Source organism: Mirounga leonina, unplaced genomic scaffold, assembly GCF_011800145.1.
Source record: "Mirounga leonina isolate KUSES-001 unplaced genomic scaffold, KU_Mleo_1.0 Mir_53, whole genome shotgun sequence".
NCBI classification, from domain to species: domain Eukaryota; kingdom Metazoa; phylum Chordata; class Mammalia; order Carnivora; family Phocidae; genus Mirounga; species Mirounga leonina.
This window is the reverse complement of record NW_023270807.1, coordinates 42,005,600-42,030,705: the sequence shown is the minus strand read 5'-3', so window position 1 is coordinate 42,030,705 and position 25,106 is coordinate 42,005,600. Positions and strand designations below refer to the sequence as shown.

Here is a 25,106-nt window from a genome sequence, read left to right as displayed (position 1 = left end):
ATCTTTTTAGTAATCTCCACACCCAACGTGGGGGCTCAAACTCAAGACCCTGAGATCAAGAGTCATATGCTCTTTCAACTGAGCCAGTTAGGTACTCCAATATTTACATATATTTTAAGGACAAGTATAATTACTTCTGCAGAAAACTTAATGATCTGTAACACAAAATGTTTTCATAAAAAAATTCTATCAATACCAAATAAAATTTAAAAAGTAAAATATGGCACCATTTTCTAAAAGTATTTTGAAGTTGAAAAACTTATATAAATGAGGTAAAAATTAAGTATATTAATAAACAATAAAATTTTATATTAAAACATGTATTTAGACTATGGTCAACAAATTTATATTACATATAGAACATACAATCCTTGCCTGTTTCTCAACTTAAAGTAAGTTTTTTCAATGACTTGCATATCCTACTTTGTATTATCTGGATACAGTAAAATGTTTTTATAAATATTGATTATGTAATCAGTTATGTATATTAATTTCCACAATTTAATAAATTACTTTTAAACATAGTTCCTAGTAAGTTTTCAGAAAGAGACTCTTCAGAACAAAAAAGAACCTAAATACTTTTAAGCATATTCATATTTTTGAATGCAATTTCTTGAGGCTACTGTAAAAAATCTGAGAATTTATCAAACCACAAATGATAAATGTTAGAAGTTAACATGTCAAACAGAAGTTTGTGCATCTAATTTTACAATAAGTCCTTGGCACATTAAAAATGAAAGTTTTTATTTTTTTTTGAAGATACAAAAGTAATTACGCATAGTATGTATGAGGTTGAACAGTAGTGTCCTTGGAAAGTATTTTAAGACAATTTCTTTACTAATAATTGTATGCTCAGCTGTTTGATGTTAAAAGTTACCAGGAGAGCTCTCATTTCCTATCTTCTCCACTCCATTTAATATTTAAAAGCATCCCAATTCAAGAACAACTGTTAAACAAAACAAAACAAAAAAACAAAAAACAAAAACCCTCCAAAACTATAGGTGTGAGGTGAGAAAAATTTGATCTAAGAAACAAACAAAAAACAGCATTAAAATTTAAAACTATGAGTTGATTCATAATGCCACTATAACAGGGGATTAAAACCAGACATGTTAAGGGGAAATACTCAAGGTGAACCTCCAAGGCCTAAGTGACTACTTGACACTTTTGTAAAAAGTACTGAATATATCTAAGAATTTCCTGGATACAAAATTTTCCTTACTGCTACATGTACGACATTTACAAAGGACAGAGAAGTTACTACATTCTACACACAGTTTTTAATTTTGCTGTCAGGAACTGCAGAACCGTATCTGATAATCAATTACAGAAATTTGTTAGCCCTCGGGAGTTAGCATATTTGCTTCCTAGTCTTGTGTTTTTAATAGCAATGATGGAATAACTATATTTTTCAAGTACTGTTGTTGTTTTGGCCACAAAAATATGCCTGGCTATATAGGTAGGCAACTCATGAAGTAAAATAGCAGTACCAAAAGTAATTCTGAGCTTTTGTTATGTTTTTACAATTCTTTACTTCAACCTTTAGAGAAATCCAGTAAGTATAAACTCAGATTTCTGATTTTTACTTTTTATGAAATGAGTAAAATGGACATACCTTATTAAGTTTTCCAAGTGCTGATATCAAATCTGCCCATTCACTGGAATATTCAAAATTCTTTAGTGCTTTGTCTATTGCAGCTACATAGTTTCTGTATTTGGAGTCACTCAGTAATTCTAGCTCTTCTGTGTTCATCCTCCCACAGCGTCCCACTAGAGACCAGTTCCAAAGTCATGTAAAATCATTACCTATAAAAAAGTTTGCAGAAGGAACCAAAGTTACAAAGTAAAGTATTAAAACAGGCTCATATGCTCTTGCTACAAAACTACTGGCTAACTTTAAAATGTTTCTTGAGTTCAAAGTGGTCAAAACTGGTCAGCTAGTATATAGAGTCATGAAGTACTCAAAGAGAGCTTCAAAGGGAACTACTCATATGCTCCTTCCCAGGGACGGGAAAATGGCTATGAGAACAAAGGGATAGAAAATAGGAAACATTTTGGTACTTATTTCAGTTTAGAAATCATTTATTTTTCTTATATTTTCTGGTATGACATTTGTGATAGACATACTCCTCTGCTTTGTACTGATACTAAGATACACTAAAAGTGGTTGGACTGGAAACATCAAGGACATGCAAAAAAAAAAAAAAAAAAAAGAAAAAGAAAAGAAAAAATATTAATTACTTGGAAATCATCTCATTTTATTAGGCAACAAATGAGCATATAGTATAAAGGAACATTAGCTTTTCAGAATTAAACCTTACTTTTAATAAAAAAGACAAATACATATGGTAGTTTAAAACATGTTCACACATGGGCGCCTGGGTGGCTCAGTTGGTCAAGCGAGTGCCTTCGGCTCAGGTCATGATCCCGGACTCCTGGGATCGAGTACCACATCGGGCTCCCGGCTCAGTGGGGAGCCTGCTTCTCCCTCTGACCCTATCCCCTCTCATGCTGTTTCTCTCTCTCTCTCTCTCTCTCAAATAAATAAATAAATGAAATCTTTAAAAAAAAAACAAAACATGTTCACACATTCTTCGATATTAATTTTAAAAAGTGGTTCCAAACCCTGCAGCCCCTTGGGGTGGATCTGGTGACTCAGTTCTGACAAAAATAGCAAGGCAGAAGTGACAATGCGTAATGGCTAAGACCAGGTCATAAAAGCACTTCAGCTTCCTCCCTTACCCTGTCTAAAATCATTAGCTCTGGGGAAAGCCAGTTGCCACATGATGAGAACACTTAAAGGAACTTAAAGGAGCCCTATGGAGAGGTTCCCATGGTAAGGACTACTGCTTTCTGCCAACAGCCATATGAGTGAGCCATTTTAGACACAGGTCTTCCATTTCCAAGCATGCCTTGATCTGATGGCAGTACCAACATACTGACTGTGACTTCATGAAAGATTCTGAGCTGAACTACATAACTAAGTCTCTCAAATTCATGACCTACATAAATCGCGCTGACTTAGGCCCCTGACTTTGGGGGTAAATTTCTTATACAGCACTAGATAACTAACAGAGTAGTAATAAGGATTTAACTTACGCTCAACCTAAAACCCAATGTGGTTTCTCCTCCACTTTTTTGGTATCCTATAGGACTTTCAATATATCTAATCTATTGAAAGGACTTTGAATATATCTAAGAATTTCCTGGATACAAAATCAGACAGAAGGAGTTTCAACTAATGCTGTACCTTTCTTTAGAGCTAGATTGATGGATGTGGAGGAGGGTCTAAGAGGACGCCAACATGATTAAATGAAAGGTAAAAATAGTCTCTTCAACAAATGGTTTTAGGATAACTGGAAAACCACATGTAGGGGTGCTGGGTGGCTCAGTCGTTAAGTGTCTGCCTTAGGCTCAGGTCATGATCCCAGGGTCCTGGGATCGAGCCTCACACTGGGCTCCCTGCTCAGCAGGAAGCTTGCTTCTCCCTCTCCCACTGCTTGTGTTCCCTCTCTCACTGTCTGTCACATAAATAAAATCTTAAAAAAAAAAAAAAGAAAACCACATGTAAAATAAAGATGTTGACTCCTTCCTCATATCTACATGAAAATCAACTCAAAATGGATGATAGATCCAAATGTAACAGCTATAAAAATCTTAGAATAAATACAGGAGTAAGTTTTTGTAGGCAGTCTTCTTAGAAATAACACTAAAGAAGACATCACAAGTAATGACAAAAAAATAAACTGGACTTCATCAAAATGAAAAACCTTTCTGCTTCAAAGGATATCATCAAGAAAGGAAAAGAGGAGACGTCTAGGGAAGATGGCAGAGTGAGAGAACTCTAAGCTCACTTTGTCCCACAGATACAACTAGATAATAGCCACATCAATGTAAATAACTCAAAAAAATGACCTGAAGACTGGCAGAACAAACTTTCCACAGCTAAGTGTAGAGAAGAGGCCATATCAAAGAAGGTAGGAAGGGTGGTGACAGGTTGAGAGCTAAATGGATCCATGGACTCTCCTTGGGAGGGAAGAACACCCCAGGCCTGAGAGAGGAGACAAACAGACTCACACCAGGGAGCCTGCATGGGGTAGATGAATCACCATATTTGCCTTTGAAAACCAGAGGGGTCAAATTTTGTGAGTTCTTACAATCAGCGGGGCTTAAAACCTGGTCCTTTAAAAATCAGGCGGCTTGTGAGAGAACAGCGAGGGTGAGAGGAAACTGAGTACCCAGCCTTAAAGAGACAGCACAACAAACAGCCCCAGTGAGATACAGCATAGAAGCAGCAGTTTGAAAAAAGCCTGGGTATCTGGGAGGGAGATTTGCTTACTAACCTCAAAGCAAGTGCTGGAGGGGCAGGGATCTTTGGGAGACTTCTCCAGGAACAAAGGAGCTGGCAGGCACCATTGCTCTCCCCCACCCACCAGCATAAACACAAAGACACCTGCAGGAACCAGTGGGGTACCAACACTTACTACCTAACTTACTAATAGTGCCTCCTGCCCACCTGTTCTCCTGCAGACACACCCCAACCAGCCAGAACCCCACTCCAGATTTTCTCCCACAGCAGACCCGGGCAAACCTTGCTAAAACCACCTGACCCGCCCCCACATGCTTCTGTGGGTCAGTCCCCTCCAACCCATGTGCCTCTGTTCCCAACAGCTGCAGGTCTCCTTCTGTTGCTGCCAACCTTGCTGACACCTCACACCCTGCCCTCATGTTCTCCTACAGCTCTGTGCTACCATATCTCTGGCAAACATTTGTTCTGACTCAAGTTAAGCCCAAGGTGGCCACAGACAGGCTCACTAACAACAAAAGGATCAAATCCTGCCCACAACAGGCGGAGAGCCACAGCAGATGAATGGACAGAAGGCAAAAGCAGCTCAGTCACAACAGCACATGCAACACACACAGGAGACACCCCTGAAGCACCATGTTCCAGTCAACAGAGAACAATGCACTACCAGGCACTACAGGCCCTCTTCATAAGCCACTACTTTCAAGAGCAGAAGACGTAGCTAACTTTCCTACTACATAAATTAGACACAGAATTAGACAAAATGAGACAGAGGAATATATCCCAAATGAAAGAACAGGACAAAATCACAGTGAGAGCTAAACCAAACAGAGGTAAGTAACATGCCTGATAAAGAATTTAAAGTAATGGTCATAGAGATACTCACTAGATTATTAAGAAAAGAGTGGAGGACCTCATGAGACCCTTAACAAAGAGCCAAAAACCATAAAGAACCAATTAGAGATGAAGAACTCAATAACTGGGGAAAAAAAAAAATACACTAGATGGAATAGTAGACTAAAGGAAGCAGAAGAATGGATCGGTGACCTAGATGACAGAGTAATGGAAAGCACTCAAGCTGAGCAAAAGAGAAATAATAAAAAGTGAAAATAGACTTAAGTAACTCAGTGACACCATGAAGTGTAATAACATTTGCATTATAAGGATCCCAGAAGAAGAGAAGAGAAGAGAGAGAAAAGGGAAGCAGAAAATGTATTTGAAGAAATATGAGCTGAAAACTTCCTGAATCTGGGGAAAGGAAACAGAAATTGAGATTCAGGAGGCACAGAGAATCCCCAACAAAATCCACCCAAGGAGGTCCACACCAAGACACATAGTAATTAAAGTGACAAATAGTAGTGACTTAAAGAGGGAATTTTAAAAGCAGCAAGAGAAATGAAAACAGTTACATACAAGGGAACCCCATAAGGCAATCAGCTGATTTTTTTAGCAGAAATATTGCAGGCCAGAAGACGATGAGCATGATATATTCAAAGTGCTGAAAGAAAAAAACTGCAGCCAGGAATAGACTATCCAGCAAGGCCATCATTTAGAATAGAAGGAGAAATAAATAGTTTCCCAAACGAAGGTTAAAGGAATTCATAACCACTAAACCAGCCCTATAAGAAATACTAAAGGGGACTCTATGAGTAGAAAGGAAAGACCATAAACAGGAATAAGTAGGAAATACAAAAGCCACAAAAATAAGTATATCAATAAGAATCAGTCAAGGGATTCACAAAATAAAAGGATGACATCATATACTTAAAACATAAGAGAGGAGTAAGGACTGCGTTCAAACTTAAGCGATCATCAGCTTAATTTAGACTGCTATATGCATAAGATATTATATACAAACCTAATGGTAACCACAAGTCAAAAACTGGTAATAGATATGCAAAAATTAAATAGAAAGAAATCCAAGTATATCACTACAGGAAGCCAACAAACCATGAGCAAAAAGAGCAAGAGAAGAAAGGAACAGAGAAGAACTACAAAAAGACCATAAAACAAGCAACAAAACAGCAATAAATACATACCTATCAATAATTACTTTGAATGTAAATAGACTAAACACTCCAATAAAGGAATAGGGTGACAGAAGGGGTAAAAAAGCAACACCCATCTATATACTGCCTACAAGAGAGTCATTTCAGACCTAAAGACACACGCAGATTGAAAGTGACAGGATAGAAAAGCGTTTATCATGCGAATGAAATGAAAAGAAAGTGGGTAAAAATATTTAGATTGGGCAAAACAGACTTTAAACAAAGGCTGTAACAAGAGACAAAGGAAAACACTATATAGTCATAAAAGGAATAATCCAGGGGCGCCTGGGTATCTCAGTTGGTTAAGTGTCGGCCTTTGGCTCAGGTCATGATCCCAGGGTCCTGGGATCGAGCCCCTCATTCAGGCTCTCTGCTTAGCAGGGAGCCTGTTTCTTCCTCTCCCTCTGTCTGCCACTGTGCCTACTTGTGGGTGCCCCACCCCCCCACCCTCTCTCTCTGTCGAATAAGTAAATAAAATCTTAAAAAAAAAAAAAAGGAATAATCCAACAGGAAGATATAACAATTGTAAATATTTATGCATCCAACACGGGAGTACCCAAATACATAAAGCAGGTAATAACAAACTTAAAGAAAGTAATTGATAGTAATAGAGTAACAGTAGGAAACTTTAATATCTCATTTACATCAATGGATAGATCATCCAAAAAGGAAATCAACAAGGAAACAGTGGTTTTGAAGGACACATTGGACAAGATGGATCTAATGGATATATTCAAAACATTCCATCCTAAAACACCAGAATACACATTTGTTTCAAGTGCACATGGAACATTCTCCAGAAGAGACCACATATTAGGGCATAAAACAAGTCTCAAAAAATCAAAAAGAATGAAGTCATGCCATGCACCATTTTTTTTTTTTAAAGATTTTATTTATTTGACAGAGAGAGATAGCGAGAGAACACAAGCAGGGGCAGTGGGAGAGGGAGAAGCAGGCTTCCTGCTGAGCAGGGAGCCTGACATGGGACTCGATCCCAGGACCCCGGGATCACGACCTGAGCCGAAGGCAGACGCTTAATGACTGAGCCACCCAGGTGCCCCACCATGCACCATTTTTGACCACAATACTATGAAACTAGAAATCAACTGCAAGGAAAAAATCTGGAAAGAGCACAAACATGGAGGTTAAATAACATGCTACTGAATAATGAATGGGACAACCAAGAAATCAAAGAGAAAATAAAAAAAAACCATGGAGACAAATGAAAATGAAAACACAATGGTCCAAAATCTTTGGGATGCAACAAAAGTAGTTCCAAGAGGGAAGCTTATAGAAATACAGGCCTACCTGGAGAAGTAAGAAAAATCTCAAACAACCTAACCTTACACCTAAAGGAGTTAGAAAAATAAGGGGCACCTGGGTGGCTCAGTTAGTTGAGTGTCTGACTCTTGGTTTCAGCTCAGGTCATATCTCAGGGTTGTGAGATCGAGCCCTGCATCAGGCTCTGTGCTCATCGGGAAATCTCCTGAGATTCTCTCTCCCTCTCCCTCTGCCACTCCCCCTGCTCATGTGCTCTAATATATAAATTAATCTTTTTAAAAAAAGGAGTTAGAAAAAGAAGAACAAACAAAACCCAAAACCAGAAGAAGGAAGGAAACAATAAAGATTAGAGCAAAAATAAACAAAATAAAAACCAAAAAACAAAAACAAAAACAAAAAAACCCCAAAAGAACAGATAAATGAAACCGGGAGCTGGTTCTCTGAAAAGATCAACAACTGACAAACATTTAGCCAGACTCATTAAAAAAAAAAAAAAAAAAAAAATGGGGGACTCAAAATCAGAAATTAAAGAAAAGAAATAACCAACACTACAGAACTACAAGGTGTTATAGGAAAATATTATGAAAAAATTATATGTCCACAAATTGGACAACCTAGAATTATATCACCTCCCAAAACTGAATCAGGAAGAAAGAGAAAATTTGAACAGACCAATTACTAGTAATGAAACTGAATCAGTAATAAAAAAACTCCCAACAAACAAATGTCCGGACCAGACAGCTTCACAAGTGAATGCTACCAAACATTTAATAAAGAGGTAATACCTATTCTTCTCAAACTATTCCAAAAAATTAGAAGAGGAAGGAAAGCTAACAATTCATTCTATGAGGCCAACATTACGCTGATGCTAAAATCAGATAAAGACACTACAAGAAAGAGAATTACAGGTATCTCTGATGAACATAAAGATGCAAAAATTATCAACAAACTGAATCCAACAATACATTAAAAATGTCATTCACTATGATCAAGTGGGATTTATTTCAGGGCTGCAAGGGTGATTCAATATTTGCAAAACAATCAATGTGTATATCACATTGAGAGGAAGGATAAACACCATATGGTCATCACAATAGATGAAGAAAAAGCATCTGATAAAGGATAACATCTATTCATGATCAAAATTCTCAATAAAGTAGGTTCAGAGAGAACATACCTCAACAAAATAAAAGCCATATGTGAAAAACCCACAGCTAACATCATACTCAGTGGTGAAAAGGTAAAAGCTTTTCCTCTAAGAAGAACAAGAACAAGACAGGATATTACCTCTTATCACCTTTATTCAACACAGCACTAGAAATCCTACCTGCAGCAATCAGATAAGAAAAAGAAATAAAAGGCATCAAATTGGTAAGGAAGAAGTAAAACTTTTAGTATTTGCAGATGACATGATACTATATATAAAAAACCATAATGACTCTACCAAAAAACTATTAGAACTGAAATATGAAATCTGTAAAGTCACAGAATACATAATTAATATACAGAAATCTGTGTATTTCTCTATACTAATAATGAGGTAGCAGAAAGAGAAATTAAGGAAACAATCTCATTTCTAATTGTACCATAAAAGAACAAAATACATAAGAATAAACTTAATGGAGGTAAAAGACCTGCACTCTGAAAACTATAAAAGTGATGAAAGAAACTGAAGATGACACAAATAAGTGGAACGATATTCAATGTTCATGGATTGGAAGAACCAATATTATTAAAATATCCATATTCTACAAAGCAATCTAGATTTAAAGATTTAATGTATATTCCTATCAAAATACCAATGGCATTTGTCAGAGAACTAGAAAAATAGTCCCAATATTTATATATGGAACCACAAAGGATCTTGAATAGCCAAAGCAATCTTAAAAAAGAACAAAGCTAGAAGTTATCACAATCCCAGATTTCAAGATATATCGCAAAGCCGTAGTAGACACAACAGTATGGTAATGGCACAAAAAGAGACACATAAATCAATAGAACAGAATACAGAGCTCAAATAAACCCATACTTATATGGTCAATTATTCTATAACGAAGGAGGCAAGAATATATAATGGAGAAAAGACAGTCTCTTTAACAAATGGTGCTAGAAAAACTGGACAGCAACATGCAAAAGAATCAAACTGGACCACTTTTTTACAGCATACCCCAAAAGAAACTCAAAAGGGAATAAAGACCTAAATGTGGGACCTGAAACCATAAAACTCCTAGAAGAAAACAAAAGCAGTAATTTGACATCGGCCATAGTAACATTTTTCTCCGTATGTCTCCTCTGGCAAGGGAAACAAAAGCAAAATTAAACTACTGGTACTACACCATAGTAAAAAGCTTTTGTTCAGTGAAAGGAACTATCAACAAAACAAATAAGTAACCTACTGAAGAAAAGAAAATATTTGTAAATGATACATCCAATTAGGGGCTCATTTTCAAAACATATAAAGAACTTATATAACTCAACACCAAAAGAATCTGATAAAAAAAAATGGGCAGAGGACTTGAACATTTTCCAAAGAAGACATACTGATGGCCAAGAGACCCATGAAAAGATGTTCAATACCAATAATCATCAGGGAAATGAAAGAGAAACCACAATGAGATATCACCGTATAACCTGTCAGAATGGCTAAAATCAAAAAGACAAAAAATAACAAGTGTTAACAAGGATGTGGAGAAAAAGGAACCCCTATGCACTACTGTTAGGAATGCAAATTGGTGTAGCCACTGTGGAAGACAATATGGAAATTCCTCAAGAAATTAAAAACAGAATTACTATATGATCCACTAGTAGGAATTCACTCAAAGAAAATGAAAACACTAATTTGAAATATTCTCTCGTGTTTACTGCATCATTATTTATAATAGCCAAGACATGGAAACAACCCAAGTGGCCATTGATAGATGAATGAATAAAGAAGATGTGGTATGTATATCCACAATGGAATATTATTTAGCCATAAAAAATGAGATAGTGCCATTTACAACACCATGGATGGACCTAGAGGGTATGATGCTGAGTTAAAGTCAGAAAGAGAAAGAGAAACACCATGATTTTACTCATGTGTGAAATTTAAGAAACAAATGGACAAAGAAAAAAAAGATTAAAAAAACCCAAGCTCTTAAATACAGAGAACAAAATGGTGGTTACAAGAGGGGAGGTATGTTGGTGTATGTGGGAAATAAATAAAGGGGACTGAGACTACATGTATCTTGATGAGCACTAATATACAGAATTGTTGATTATACTATACACCTGAAACTAACAATGTATAATTATACTTCAATAAATAAATAAAGATTGTAAGGATGGTCACACAACTCTGTACTAAAAACTACTAAATTACACAATTTAAATAGGTGAACTGTATGGTAGGTGAATTATATCTCAATGAAGTTATGTGTGTATATCCCTACATATTTTTTTTTCTATATATTGGGCCTTAGGGAATCTGAATTACCTCAAATCACATGCAAAATTTTCCTCCTACATTTTATTGGGGAGATAGTCTACTACTTTTATAATATTCTCAAAAATGGTTTTTAACAAAATCCTCTAAAAGTTTAAGAGTCACTACTCTAGAGAATATAATCTATATTAGTAATACATACTTGCACTGAAAAAAAGGTACAAATCTATGAATTTATTAAATCTAAATTTTCTTGGTTAAGGCTGTGACAAAAAGAATGATACAAACTTCCCAATTCTCCACCTTCTTTTATCCATAAAAATAAAAACAGACAAATCTCCAAATCCCATTTCTAGAGAGACTACCTTAAACACAGAGTCACTTGACTTTTATTCACTTTAGTACACCATGTGCCAAGCACTATGTCTGGGTACTGATTAAGAAGGATATTCCTGACCCTCATGATACTTTCACTCCCAATTGGGGAATTAAAATAATGCAAAATTTATGTCGGGGAAAAACTGTACTTTACTGTTATATCTTCATACTCTGGATTCTCACAGCAACAAAATAAAGCAGTATTTTGAAGTACTGTGAGAAATCCAAGATGAATAAGAACTTAAATGATAAATGAATCAAAATGAATCTTAACTACCTTCCCTTTCAACATTGATTTGTTTCATAAAGAACTGGCTATGCAATTCCCTTAATAGGGAAGAAGTCTCTGAAAGCAAGAACTATATATCATACATATTTGTATGTGGGACAGCACATAACTTAAAATAGTTAAGCTCAATCTGGATGCATACACAGTATCATAAGTATAACAGTTAAGACTGGGAATAAGTTAAAAATTCTGCAAGCGGTTTTATTATCAACCAAATATTCTAAAAAATTTAAAAACTGGATTTAACCATAAGCACAAACACACAGCAACATATGCTTCAGACACGAAAGACAATCTTCATTTTAAAATCTATTTTTTCTAAAATAAGTATTGCTACACCAGCTTTTTTCCCTCCCCTTTGCAGTTTTTCCATCCCTTCACTTTTAGTCTGTATGTGTCTTTAGGTTTGAGGTGAGTCTTTTCTAGGCAGCATAGAGATGGGTCTTGTTTTTGTTTTTTTAAAACCAGTCATCCTAGGTCTTTTTATTGTAGCATTTAGTATATTTACATTTAAATTTATTGATAGGTATGTACTTACTGCCATTTTGTTAATTGCGTTTTGGTTGTTTTTGTAGTTTTTCCCTGTTCCTTTCTTCTTCTCTTGCTCTCTTCCCTTGTGGTTTGATGGCTTGCTTTAGTGCTATGCTTGGATTCCTTTATCTTTTTTTTTTTTATTCTTATATTAATCCCCTACATTACATCATTAGTTTTAGATGAAGTGTTCCATGATTCATTGTTTGTGCATAACACACAGTGCTCCATGCAGAATGTGCCCTCCTCAATACCCACCACCAGGTTAACCCATCCTCCCACCACCCTCCCCTCTAGAACCCCTCAGTTTGTTTTTCAGAATCCATCGTCTCTCATGGTTCGTCTACCCCTCTGATTTCCCCTGCTTCATTCTTCCCCTCCTTCTTTTTTTTTTTTTCTTAACATATATTGCATTATTTGTTTCAGAGGTACAGATCTGAGATTCAACAGTCTTGCACAATTCACAGGGCTTACCAGAGCACATGCCCTCCCCAGTGTCTATCACCCAGTCACCCCATCCCTCCCACACCACCCCCCACTCCAGCAACCCTATTTGTTTCCTGTGATTAAGAATTCCTTATATCAGTGAGATCATATGATACGTGTCTTTCTCTGTTTGACTTATTTCGCTCAACATAATACCCTCCAGTTCCATCCACGTTGTTGCAAATGGCAAGATTTCATTCCTTTTGATGGCTGCATAATATTCCATTGTATATATATACATCTTCTTTATCCATTCATCTGTCGATGGACATCTTGGCTCTTTCCACAGTTTGGCTATTGTGGACATTGCTGCTATAAACATCGGGGTGCACGTACCCTTTCGGATCCCTACTTTTGTATCCTTGGGGTAAATACCCAGTAGTGCAATTGCTGAATCATATGATAGCTCTATTTTCAACTTTTTGAGGAACCTCCATACTGTTTTCCAGAGTGGCTGCACCAGCTTGCGTTCCCAACAGTGTAGGAGGGTTCCCCTTTCTCCGCATCCCCACCAACATCTGTCGTTTCCTGACTTGTTAATTTTAGCCATTCTGACTGGTGTGAGGTGGTATCTCGTTGAGGTTTTGATTTGGATTTCCCTGATACTGAGTGATATTGAGCACTTTTTCATGTGTCTGTTGGCCATTTGGATGTCTTCTTTGGAAAAATGTCTGTTCATGTCTTCTGCCCATTTCTTGATTGGATTCTTTGTTCTTTGGGTGTTGAGTTTGATGAGTTCTGTATAGATTTTGGATACTAGCCCTTTATCTGATATGTCATTTGCAAATATCTTCTCCCATTCTATTGGTTGTCTTTTGGTTTTGTTGACTGTTTGCTTTGCTTTGCAAAAGCTTTTTATCTTGATGAAGTCCCAATAGTTCATTATTGCTCTTGCTTCCCTTGCCTTTGGTGATGTTTCTAGGAAGAAGTTGCTGCGGCTGAGGTCGAAGAGGTTGCTGCCTGTGTTCTTTAGGATTTTGATGGACTCCTGTCTCATATTGAGGTCTTTCAACCATTTGGAGTCTATTTTTGTGAGTGGTGTAAGGAAATGGTCCAGTTTCATTCTTCTGCATGTGGCTATCCAATTTTCCCAACACCATTTGTTGAAGAGACTGTCTTTGTTCCATTGGACATTCTTTCCTGCTTTGTCAAAGATGAGTTGACCACAGAGTTGAGGGTCCATTTCTGGGCTCTCTATTCTGTTCCATTGATCTATGTGTCTGTTTTTGTGCCAGTACCATACTGTCTTGATGATGACAGCTTTGTAATAGAGCTGGAAGTCCGGAACTGTGATGCCGCCAGCTTTGCTTTTCTTTTTCAACATTCCTCTGGCTATGCGGGGTCTTTTCTGGTTCCATACAAATTTTAGGATTATTTGTTCCGTTTCTTTGAAAAAAGTGGATGGTATTTTGATGGGGATTGCATTGAATGTGTAGATTGCTCTAGGTAGCATTGACATCTTCACAATATTTGTTTTTCCAATCCATGAGCATGGAACGTTTTTCCATTTCTTTGTGTCTTCCTCAATTTCTTTCATGAGTATTTTATAGTTTTCTGAGTACAGATCCTTTGTCTCTTTGGTTAGATTTATTCCTAGGTATCTTATGGTTTGGGGTGCAATTGTAAATGGGATCGATTCCTTAATTTCTCTTTCTTCTGTCTTGTTGTTGGTGTATAGGAATGCCACTGACTTCTGTGCATTGATTTTATATCCTGCCACTTTACTGAATTCCTTTATGAGTTCTAGCAGTTTTGGGGTAGAGTCTTTGGGGTTTTCCATATAAAGTATCATATCATCTGCAAAGAGTGAGAGTTTGACTTCTTCTTTGCTGATTTGGATGCCTTTTACTTCTTTTTGTTGTCTGATTGCTGTGGTTAGGACTTCCAATACTATGTTGAATAGCAGTGGTGATAGTGGACATCCCTGCCGCGTTCCCTACCTTAGGGGGAAAGCTCTCAGTTTTTCCCCATTGAGAATGATATTTGCTGTAGGTTTTTCATAGATGGCTTTTATGATATTGAGGTATGTACGCTCGATCCCTATACTCTGAAGAGTTTTGATCAAGAAAGGATGCTGTACTTCGTCAAATGCTTTTTCTGCATCTATTGAGAGGATCATATGATTCTTGTTCTTTCTTTTGTTAATGTATTGTATCACGTTGATTGATTTGCGGATGTTGAACCAACCTTGCAGCCCAGGGATAAATCCCACTTGGTCATGGTGAATAATCCTTTTAATGTACTATTGGATCCTACTGGATAGTATTTTGGTGAGAATTTTTGCATCCATGTTCATCAGGGATATTGGTCTATAATTCTCCTTCTTGATGGGGTCTTTGTCTGGTTTTGGGATCAAGGTAATGCTGGCCTCATAAAATGAGTTTGGAAGTTTTCCTTCCATTTCTATTTTTTGGAAAAGTTTCAGAAGAATAGGTATTAATTCTTCTTGAAATGTTTGGTAGAATTCCCCTGGGAAGCCATCTGGCCCTGGGCTTTTGTTTTTTGGGAGACTTTTGATGACTGCTTCAATTTCCTTAGTGGTTATAGGTCTGTTCAGGTTTTCTATTTCTTCCTGGTTCAGTTTTGGTAGTTGATACATCTCTAGGAATGCATCCATTTCTTCCAGGTTATCTAATTTGCTGGCATAGAGTTGCTCATAATATGTTCTTATAATTGTATTTCTTTGGTGTTGGTTGTGATCTCTCCTCTTTCATTCATGATTTTGTTGATTTGGGTCATTTCTCTTTTCTTTTTGATAAGTCTGGCCAGGGGTTTATCAATCTTGTTAATTCTTTCAAAGAACCAGCTCCTAGTTTCGTTGATCTGTTCTACTGTTCTTTTAGTTTCTATTTCATTGATTTCTGCTCTGATCTTTATGATTTCTCTTCTCCTGCTGGGTTTAGGCTTTATTTGCTGTTCTTTCTCCAGCTCCTTTAGGTGGAGGGTTAGGTTGTGTACTTGAGACCTTTCTTGTTTCTTGAGAAAGGCTTGTATTGCTATATACTTTCCTCTTAGGACTGCCTTTGCTGCATCCCAAAGATTTTGAACAGTTGTGTTTTCATTTTCATTGGTTTCCATGTATTTTTTTAATTCTTCTTTAATTTCCTGGTTGACCCATTCATTCTTCAGTAGGATGCTCTTTAGCCTCCATGTATTTGAGTTCTTTCCGACTTTCCTCTTGTGTTTGAGTTCTAGTTTCAAAGCATTGTGGTCTGAAAATAGGCAGGGAATGATCCCAATCTTTTGGTACCGGTTGAGACCTGATTTGTGACCTAGGATGTGATCGATTCTGGAGAATGTTCCATGGGCACTAGAGAAGAATGTGTATTCTGTTGCTTTGGGATGGAATGTTTTCTGAATATGTCTGTGAAGTCCATTTGGTCCAGTGTGTCATTTAAAGTCTTTATTTCCTTGTTGATCTTTCGCTTAGACGATCTGTCCATTTCAGTGAGGGGGGTGTTAAAGTCCCCCACTATTATTGTATTGTTGTCAATGTGTTTCTTTGCTTTTGTTATTAATTGCCTTATATAATTGGCTGCTCCCATGTTAGGAGCACAGATATTTACTATTGTTAGATCTTCTTGTTGGATAGACCCTTTAAGTAGGATATAATGTCCTTCCTCATCTCTTATTACAGTCTTTGATTTAAAATCTAATATGTCTGATATAAGGATTGCCACCCCAGCTTTCTCTTGGTGTCCATTAGCATGGTAAATGGTTTTCCACCTCCTCACTTTCAATCTGGGGGTGTCTTTGGTTCTAAAATGGTCTCTTGCAGACAGCATATCGATGGGTCTTGTTTTTTAATCCAGTCTGATAGCCTGTGTCTTTTGATTGGGGCATTTAGCCCATTTACATTCAGGGTAACTATTGAAAGATAGGAATTTAGTGCCATTGTATTGCCTGTAAGGTGACTGTTACCGTATATTGTCTGTGTTCCTTTCTGGTCTATGTTGCTTTTAGGGTCTCTCTTTGCTTAGAGGACCCCTTTCAAGATTTCTTGTAGGGCTGGTTTCGTGTTTGCTAATTCCTTTAGTTTTTGTTTGTCCTGGAAGCTTTTTATCTCTCCTTCAATTTTCAATGACAGCCTAGCTGGATAGAGTATTCTTGGCTGCATATTTTTCTCTTTTAGTGCTCTGAATATATCCTGCCAGTCCTTTCTGGCCTGCCAGGTCTCTGTGGATAGGTCTGTTGCCAATCTAATGTTTCTACCATTGTAGGTTACATATCTCTTCTCCCGAGCTGCTTTCAGGATTTTCTCTTTGTCTATGAGACTCGTAAGTTTTACTATTAGGTGTCGAGATGTTGACCCATTTTTATTGATTTTGAGAGGGGTTCTCTGTGCTTCCTGGATTTTGATGCCCGTTTCCTTCCCCAAATTAGGGAAGTTCTCTGCTATAATTTGCTCCATTATACCTTCTGCCCCCCTCTCTCTTTCTTCTTCTTCTGGGATCCCAATTATTCTAATGTTGTTTTGTCTTATGGTATCGCTTATCTCTCGAATTCTGCCCTCGTGATCCAGTAGTTGTTTATCTCTCTTTTTCTCAGCTTCTTTATTTTCCATCATTTGGTCTTCTATATTACTGATTCTCTCTTCTACCTCATTTATCCTAGCAGTTAGCGCCCCCATTTTTGATTGCACCTCATTAATAGCCTTTTTGATTTCTACTTGGTTAGATTTTAGTTCTTTTACTTCTCCAGAAAGGGTTTCTCTAATAACTTCCATATTTTTTCCAAGCCCAGCTAATATCTTTAAAGTGATGATTCTGAACTCTAGCTCTGACATCGTACTAATGTCCGTATTGAGTAGGTCCCTGGCAGTCGGTACTACTACTTCTTCTTTTTGTTGAGGTGATTTTTTCTGTCTTGTCACTTTGTGCAGAGGAGAATAATGAGAGAACAAAATGCTAGCAACGTCCCCAGAAAATATACTCTAAACAAATCAGAAAAGACCTGAAGCAGTGGAAAAAGAAACGGAAAGAGAGAAAAAAGAAAAAGAAAAAAAAGGAAAAGATAAAGATAAAAACAAACAAAACAACAACAACCAAAAAAACCAGAATGTGATCAAATATGATCAGGCTGGTATACAGATCAGTGCCACACACTAGATTTGGGGTGTATTTTGGTCTTTTAGAAGAAAGTGCCTCCTAAAATTTTAAAGAAAGAAAAATATATGTACAAAAATAAGGGTTGATATGATGAAGGGATGGAATATGACTGTAAGGATGGAAATTATAAAAAATTTTATAAAAGGAATTGATAAGAAGTTGTTTGAAAAAAGAAAGAAGAGGATTTAAGAAAAGAAAAAAAAAGGGGAGAATGTGATCAGGCAGGGGAGTAGAAAAAAACATATACTAGAGTTTTAGTGTATATTTTAATCTGTTAGAGGAAACTATCTCAAAATTTTAAAGAGAGAACTTATATATATATGCCAAAAATACGGGTAACTACTATGAAGGGATAGAATATGACTCTAAAAATGAAAAATAAAAATGTTTTTTAAAAAAAGGGATTGATAAGATGTTGGTTGAAAAAGAGAAAAAGAAAAATTCAAAAAGAAAAAAAAAGACAGTTAAAAAAAATTAACTTTGAAAGACTAAAAAATCATGGTAAAAAAGCCATGAATTCTATGTGCAGTATTCCCCTAGCGCTGGAGTTCTGCCGTTCTCATTGATCAGTAAACTTGGTCTTGGCTGGCTGTTCTCGCTGATCTTCTGGGGAGGGGCCTGTTGCTGTGGTTTCCAAATGTCTCTGCCGGAGGCGGAATTGCCCCGCCCTTGCCCCCTCCCAGCTAAGTAATCTGCTCGGGTTTGCTCTCCGTGGCTTTTGTTCCCTGCAAGCTTTCCGTACAGCTTTGGAGGCGGAGAGTGAAAATGGTGGCCTCCCAATCTCTGCCCCGGAGGAGCCGAGAACTCGGGCCCCGCTCCTCAGTGCACCCCAGAGAAAAGCAGTCACTCCCATCTCCCCGGTCTCCGGCTGCACTCTGTGCTCACCTGGCCTGTGACCGCGCGTTTCTTTCTCTGGCACCCGACCCCGGGTGGAGTCTCCAAACCCAGCAGATCCCTGCGGTGCACTCCCGCGTGGCTCCTCCTGGGGGAGGAAGGTGAGTCTCCCCGGGTCTGCTGCTTGTTCGGTCCCTGCTGGAGGAGCAGGGGCCCGACTGTGCCGCAGATCCCGGTTTATGGCAACCCCGAGCTGAGAGCCCGCGCCTGGACTGTGTCTCCGCAGCCGGCTTCTCTGCTCCGATACCTGGGAGCTCTGCCACACTCAGGCACCCCCGGTCTTTCTGTGACCCCGAGGGTCCTGAGACCACACTGTCCCGGAGGGTTCCACTCCCCACTTAGCCACCAGAGTGACATCCCTCAGCGGAGCAGACTTTTAAAAGTTCCGATTTTGTGCTCCGTGGCTCTATCTCTTGCCAGAAGCGGCCGACGGAGGCCCCTCCCCCGCCGTCTATCCTCCCGAATATCGCCTCGGATTCACTTCTCTGCACGTCCTACCTTCCAGAAAGTGGTCGCTTTTCTGATGAGAGAGTTGTTGCTCTTCTTTTCTTCGATCTCCTGTTGAGTTTGTAGGTGTTCAGAATGGTTTGATCCCTATCCAGCTGAATTCCTGAGACGAGACGAAATCCAGGTCTCCTACTCCTCCGCCATCTTGCTCCACCCCCCCTTTATCTTAAGACTTGTTTGGTTTTTAAAGATTTTATTTATTTATTTGACAGAGAGAGAGACAGCGAGAGAGGGAACACAAGCAGGGGGAGTGGGAGAGGGAGAAGCAGGCTTCCCACCGAGCAGGGAGCCCAATGCAGGGCTCAATCCCAGGACTCTGGGATCATGACCTGAGCCGAAGGCAGACGCTTAACGACTGAACCACCCAGGCGCCCCTTAATACTTGTTTTTTAAAGAGCAGTTTTAGGTTTACTACAAATGGAGAGGAAGGTACAGAGGTTTCCTGTATGCCTGCTAATCTGACGCATTCAGAACCTCCCTATTATCACCATTAACATCACTCACCAAAACAGCACATTTTTTACCAAGGATTAATTAACCTACATTGACACATCACCCAAAGTCTAGAGTTTAGAGTTCACTGTTAATGTTGTATATTCTATTGGTTTTGACAGATGTATAATGACATATCCATAGCTGTAATATCATACATAATATTTTTACTGCCCTGAAAATTCTCTGTGCTGCACCTATTCAACTGTATCTCCATCCCCATCAACTACTTACTTTGTAGTCTGTAAGTTTTGCCTTTTTCAGAATGTCTTATTGTTGGAAATACACAGTATGTAGCTTTTTAGTAATGTGCATTTTATGTCCCTCTATGCTAAGTGAAATAAGTCAATCAGAGAAAGACATGTATCATATGATCTCACTGCTATGAGGAATTCTTACTCTCAGGATCATTTTTTGTGTGTTTATCTGTTGTAGGTTTCTGATTTGTGGTTAACATTAGGTTCATATAGAACATCTTGTGTATATAGCAGTTTATATTAAGTTGATGGTTGCTTAAGTTTGAACAAATTCTGAAAGCACTAAATTTTTACTCCCCCCTCCATTTTATGTATATAATATTTTATGCCTTTTCATTTTGTGTATCCCTTGGCTGGTTTTTCTAGATATAACTGATTTTACTACTTCTGTGTTTTCACCTCCATACTAGCTTTACAAGTGATTAATTTACTACCTTTACTACATGCTTGCTTTTACCTGCGAAATTTTTATTTTCTTCTAGTTATGGTCTTTTCTTTCCAGTTAAAAAATTCCCTTTAACATTTCTTGTAAAACTGGTTTAGTGGTGATGAATTCCTTTAACTTTTGTCTGGGAAACTATCTTTCCTTCTGTTCTGAATGACAGCCTTACTGAGTATTCTTGGTTGTACATTTTTTCGTTTCAGCACTTTATATCATGCCACTCCCTTATGGCCTTCAAAGTTTCTGCTGAAAAATCAGCTGATAGCCTTATGGGGTTTCCCTTGTTTGTAATTGCTTTTTCTTGCTCCTTTTAAAATTTTCTCTTTATCATTACTTTCTGCCATTTTAATTATTATGTGTTTTGCTGTGGATGTCCTTGGGTTAATCTTGTTAGGGGCTCTCTGCATTTCCTGGATGTCTGTTTCTTTCCACAAATTAGGGGAGTTTACCTATTAATTCTTCCAGTAAGTTCTTTGCCTCCTTTTGTCTCTCTCTTAATAAATAATGCAAATGTTAGCAGACATAAAGGGAGAAATTGACAGTAATACAGTAATAGGAGGGGCTTTTAACACCTTTCTTAAATCAATGGACAAATCATCCAGAAAGAATATCAACAAAGAAACAGTGGCTTTGAATGACACATTAGACTAGATGGACCTAACATATACAGAACATTCCATCCAAAAAGCAGAATACATACTCTTCTCAAGTGCACATGGAACACTATCCAGGATACATCACATGTTAGGCCACAAAACAAGTCTCAATAAATTTAAGACCAAAATCACACCAAGCATATTTTCTGCCCACAATGGTATGAAACTAGAAATCAATTACAAGAAAAAATCTGGAAAGAACACAAATACATAGATACTAAGCAACATGCTACTAAACAATGACTGGGTCAACCAAGGAATCAAAGATAAAATTAAAAAATACATGGAGACAAATGAAAATGAAAACACAACAGTCCAACATCTTTGGGATGCAGCAAAAGAAAGCAGTTCTAAGATGGAAGGTTATGGTGATACAGGCCTACATCAAAAAAAACAAGAAGGGTGCCTGGCTGGCTCAGTCAGTGGACTGTGCGACTCTTGATCCTGGGGTTTTGAGTTTGAGCCCCATATTGAGTATGGAGATTATTTTCAAAAAATAAAACCTTAAAAAAACAAAAAAGAAAAATCTCAAATAAACAACCTAAACTTACACCTAGAAGAGCTAGAAAAAGAACAAAGCCCTAAGGCAGTAGAAACCAAAAAAGATACACAGATGGCCAACAGACAAATGAAAAGTTGCTCAATATCAAAATCACCAGGGTAATGCAAATCAAAACCACAGTGAGGTATCACTTTACTGTCAGAATGGCTAAATTAAAAAAAAAAAAAAAAAAAAAAGACAAGAAATAACAAGCATTAGCGAGAACGTGGAGAACAAGAACCTTCATGCACTATTAGTGAGAATGTAAATTGGTGCAGCCATTATGGAAAACAATATGGAGGCTCCTCCAAAAATTAAAAATATAAATACCATATGATCCAGTAACTCCACTACTGGAATTTACACAAGAAAACGAAAACACTAATGTGAAAAGATATATACACCACTAGTTTATTGCAACATTATTTATAATAGCCAAGATATGAAAGCAACACAACTGCCATGGATAGATGAATAGAGAAGATATGGTATATACTACACACACACACACACACACACACACAGGAATATTTCTCAGCCATAAAAAAGAATCAGATCTTGCTATTTGTGACAACATGGATGAGCCTGGATGCTAATTGAAATAAGTCAGAGAAAGACAAATACCACATAATTCCATTTACATGTTGAATCTAAAAAAATCAACAAATGAACAAACAGGCAAACAAACAAACCAGACTCTTAAATAAAGAACAAACTGGTCATTGTCAGAAGGGAGGTAGGTGGGCATATAGGTGAAACAGATAAAGGGGATTAAGAGGCATAAACTTCCAGTTATAAAATAAATAACAAAGATGAAAAATACAGCACAGGAAGTATAGTCAATAATATTTTAACAATGTTGTATGGTGAGCACTGAGTAATAATTGCTGAATCAACAGTTGTACACCTAAAATTATTATAATATTTTCAATTAAATTTCAATAAAAATAAAGTAAAAGCATAAGCCAATATAAATTAAAGGTCATTGTAAAGGCAAACTAGAAGGCCAAAAAGATCTTTATATTTCTCTTTACTGAGTTTTACTTTATAAAAGAAAAATAGGGGTGCCTGGCTGGCTCCATTGGTAGAGCATGTGACTCTTAATCTCAGGGTTATTAGCTCAAGCCCCACATTGGGAGTGGAGCCTACTTAAAAAAAAAAATTTAGGGGCGCCTGGGTGGCTCAGTTGGTTAAGCGACTGCCTTCGGCTCGGGTCATGATCCTGGAGTCCCGGGATCGAGTCCCGCATCGGGCTCCCTGCTCAGCGAGGAGCCTGCTTCTCCCTCTAACCCTCCCCCCGTCATGTACTCTCTCTCTCTCTCATTCTCGCTCTCTCAAATAAATCTTTAAAAAAAAAAAAAAAAGAACATGAAACTCTTGATCAAAAAAAAAAATTTAAAAAATAAAAGAAATATATATTATTAGGAAATGCATTAAATAAAATGCAAACAATTGAAAATAAGCAGGTGGATATATTTGCCAAATATCAGTGATTAACATGATTATCTACTTAATTGTTAATGCGTATTTTTTAAATAGCTAAGATCATAGAGCATATATGTCTTGGTATTTTTTTTTTCACCATTTCCCCATTACTTCTTATGCAATCATAATTCTTAATGGTGTCATTAAATTGATATATTATACTTAAATTCTTCAAAAAAAGAGACTAACATACTAAACAATTAAAGCCATAAACTTTGATACATGATAAAATAGCTAAATATTAACACATAGTGACATACAAAGAATGAAGGTTAGAATGAACACAAACTAAATCATTTCTGGTTTTGCTTCTGAGAAATCATACAAGAAAGAATTGTAAAATCAAATTAAGTTCAGGGGGAAAAAGTCAACTTGACTGGATTATCTGAAAGCATATAGAAGTAGTATAAAATAACTAAATTCTGATCAATAAACCTAAGAATAGTGGTAGAGAAAGCACACATATAATTTTTACGGACAAGGACTTTTTTTTCCTTAGCAATATTTCCAGTATAAGATATAACACATCATTTTCAAGATAAGACATACAGTATTTGTGCATGGGGAAATTAACCTAAAAATCGATTTAGTAATAATTCCTATAAATGTAAGTATGTTAATTGTAATCAGAGTAGTAATATAATTTTGAGGCATTTTACCTCAATTGACATATTCTTCAAACATACTTTTTAAATTTGGTATAAAAAAACTAACCAATAATGACCAGCTAAATTTGTGGGGTTTAGAACTCTTTTATGTATTTGCAGCTAAAAAAAAGTTGACTCAGATAAGAAATTTGATTTTTTTTCTTACTTAGCTAAAAATCATCTAAATATTTAAATGTAACTAAAAAGAATCCATATAGTTTGGACACATGTAACAATCAGGTAGAATATTAAAAGCAAAATCTTATGCAAACAGCTGAAAAATGGAAAAGGGTATTTTGCAGGTTTCATCAGCAGGCAGCTATGTATGGTACTTTCTTTTGTGTGAAAAGATGGTCCGATCCTGGGACTAGAAATTAGGTTATGCTTCCTCAGTGACTTTTAATGAAAATAAAATTACTCATTACATATCAGAAGAGAAGTCTAGGGATATATCACTTTTGAATTTTTCAACCAATTTATAAATGCAAATTCCAGCTCTCAGGTATTTTTTTCCCATATTTTTTTTTTAAAGTGGCTTAGATCTATACTTCTTAGTGTGGTGAAGAACCAGTTTTCCCCCAATCCACTGCTTACTGATATAAATATAAATCATGCATGTAGTTGTAGGGATATTAAATTGCTATAAACATGAGAGACACCTGGGTGTTCAGTCAGTTGGGCGTCCCACTCTTGATTTCGGCTCAGGTCATCATCTTGGGATCCTGAGTTTGAGCCTTGTGTCGGCTCTGAGCTGCAGAGTTTGCTTGAGTTTCTTTCCCTCTTCCCTCACCCTCATGTGCACTCACTGTCTCCCAAATAAATACAGATTAAAAAAAAATGTCTAATGCTTACTTTCATCTGTATTTATCTCACGTTTCCTTAACAAAGAATTTGTAAATGGTCCACAAATCACACTTTGAGCACCATTGGCTTAGATCATAATGCAAATAAAGCATTTCCCATACTGGATCAAGGAAACTTTATACACTGCCTCTTCTCCAGAAATGTAGTAACAGGTGGCAAAAAATGCACATGTTCAATAATAAAACAGTGTTTTGTAGAACCACCCCCCCAGCCCACAAAGATAGTGGGCTGCCCACAAAGCACAGGACTTAAAGTCAAGACAGCTGGGGATCCAAATCCTAGTTTTAACACTTAGCTGTATGACCTTGGTTAAGATGTCAAAGTTCAGTTTCCTCATCTGTAAAACAAGATGATAATACCTAGCTCGATGGTTGTCAAAACTAAATAAAGGACATATTAAACTTACCAGAGTGCCTAGCACACAGAAAATGCTCTAAAAAGTTATTGCCACCATTAGAACCAATAAAAAC

At 37.1% G+C, this 25,106-nt stretch overlaps 1 protein-coding gene across 8 annotated transcripts in view; it reads right to left on the bottom strand.

The window, feature by feature from the left end:
* Positions 1-25,106, bottom strand: part of DOP1A (DOP1 leucine zipper like protein A) — a 113,473-nt gene that overhangs the window by 68,495 nt on the left and 19,872 nt on the right. For all 8 annotated transcript variants that reach the window (XR_004676627.1, XR_004676628.1, XM_034991090.1 and 5 more), the window contains exon 2: positions 1,616-1,806. Coding sequence is in view for 6 of the 8 variants with exons in the window: in XM_034991090.1 (XP_034846981.1) it covers positions 1,616-1,753 (138 nt within the window). In the remaining 2 variants the exon portion in view is untranslated. The remainder of the gene's footprint in view (positions 1-1,615; positions 1,807-25,106) is intronic.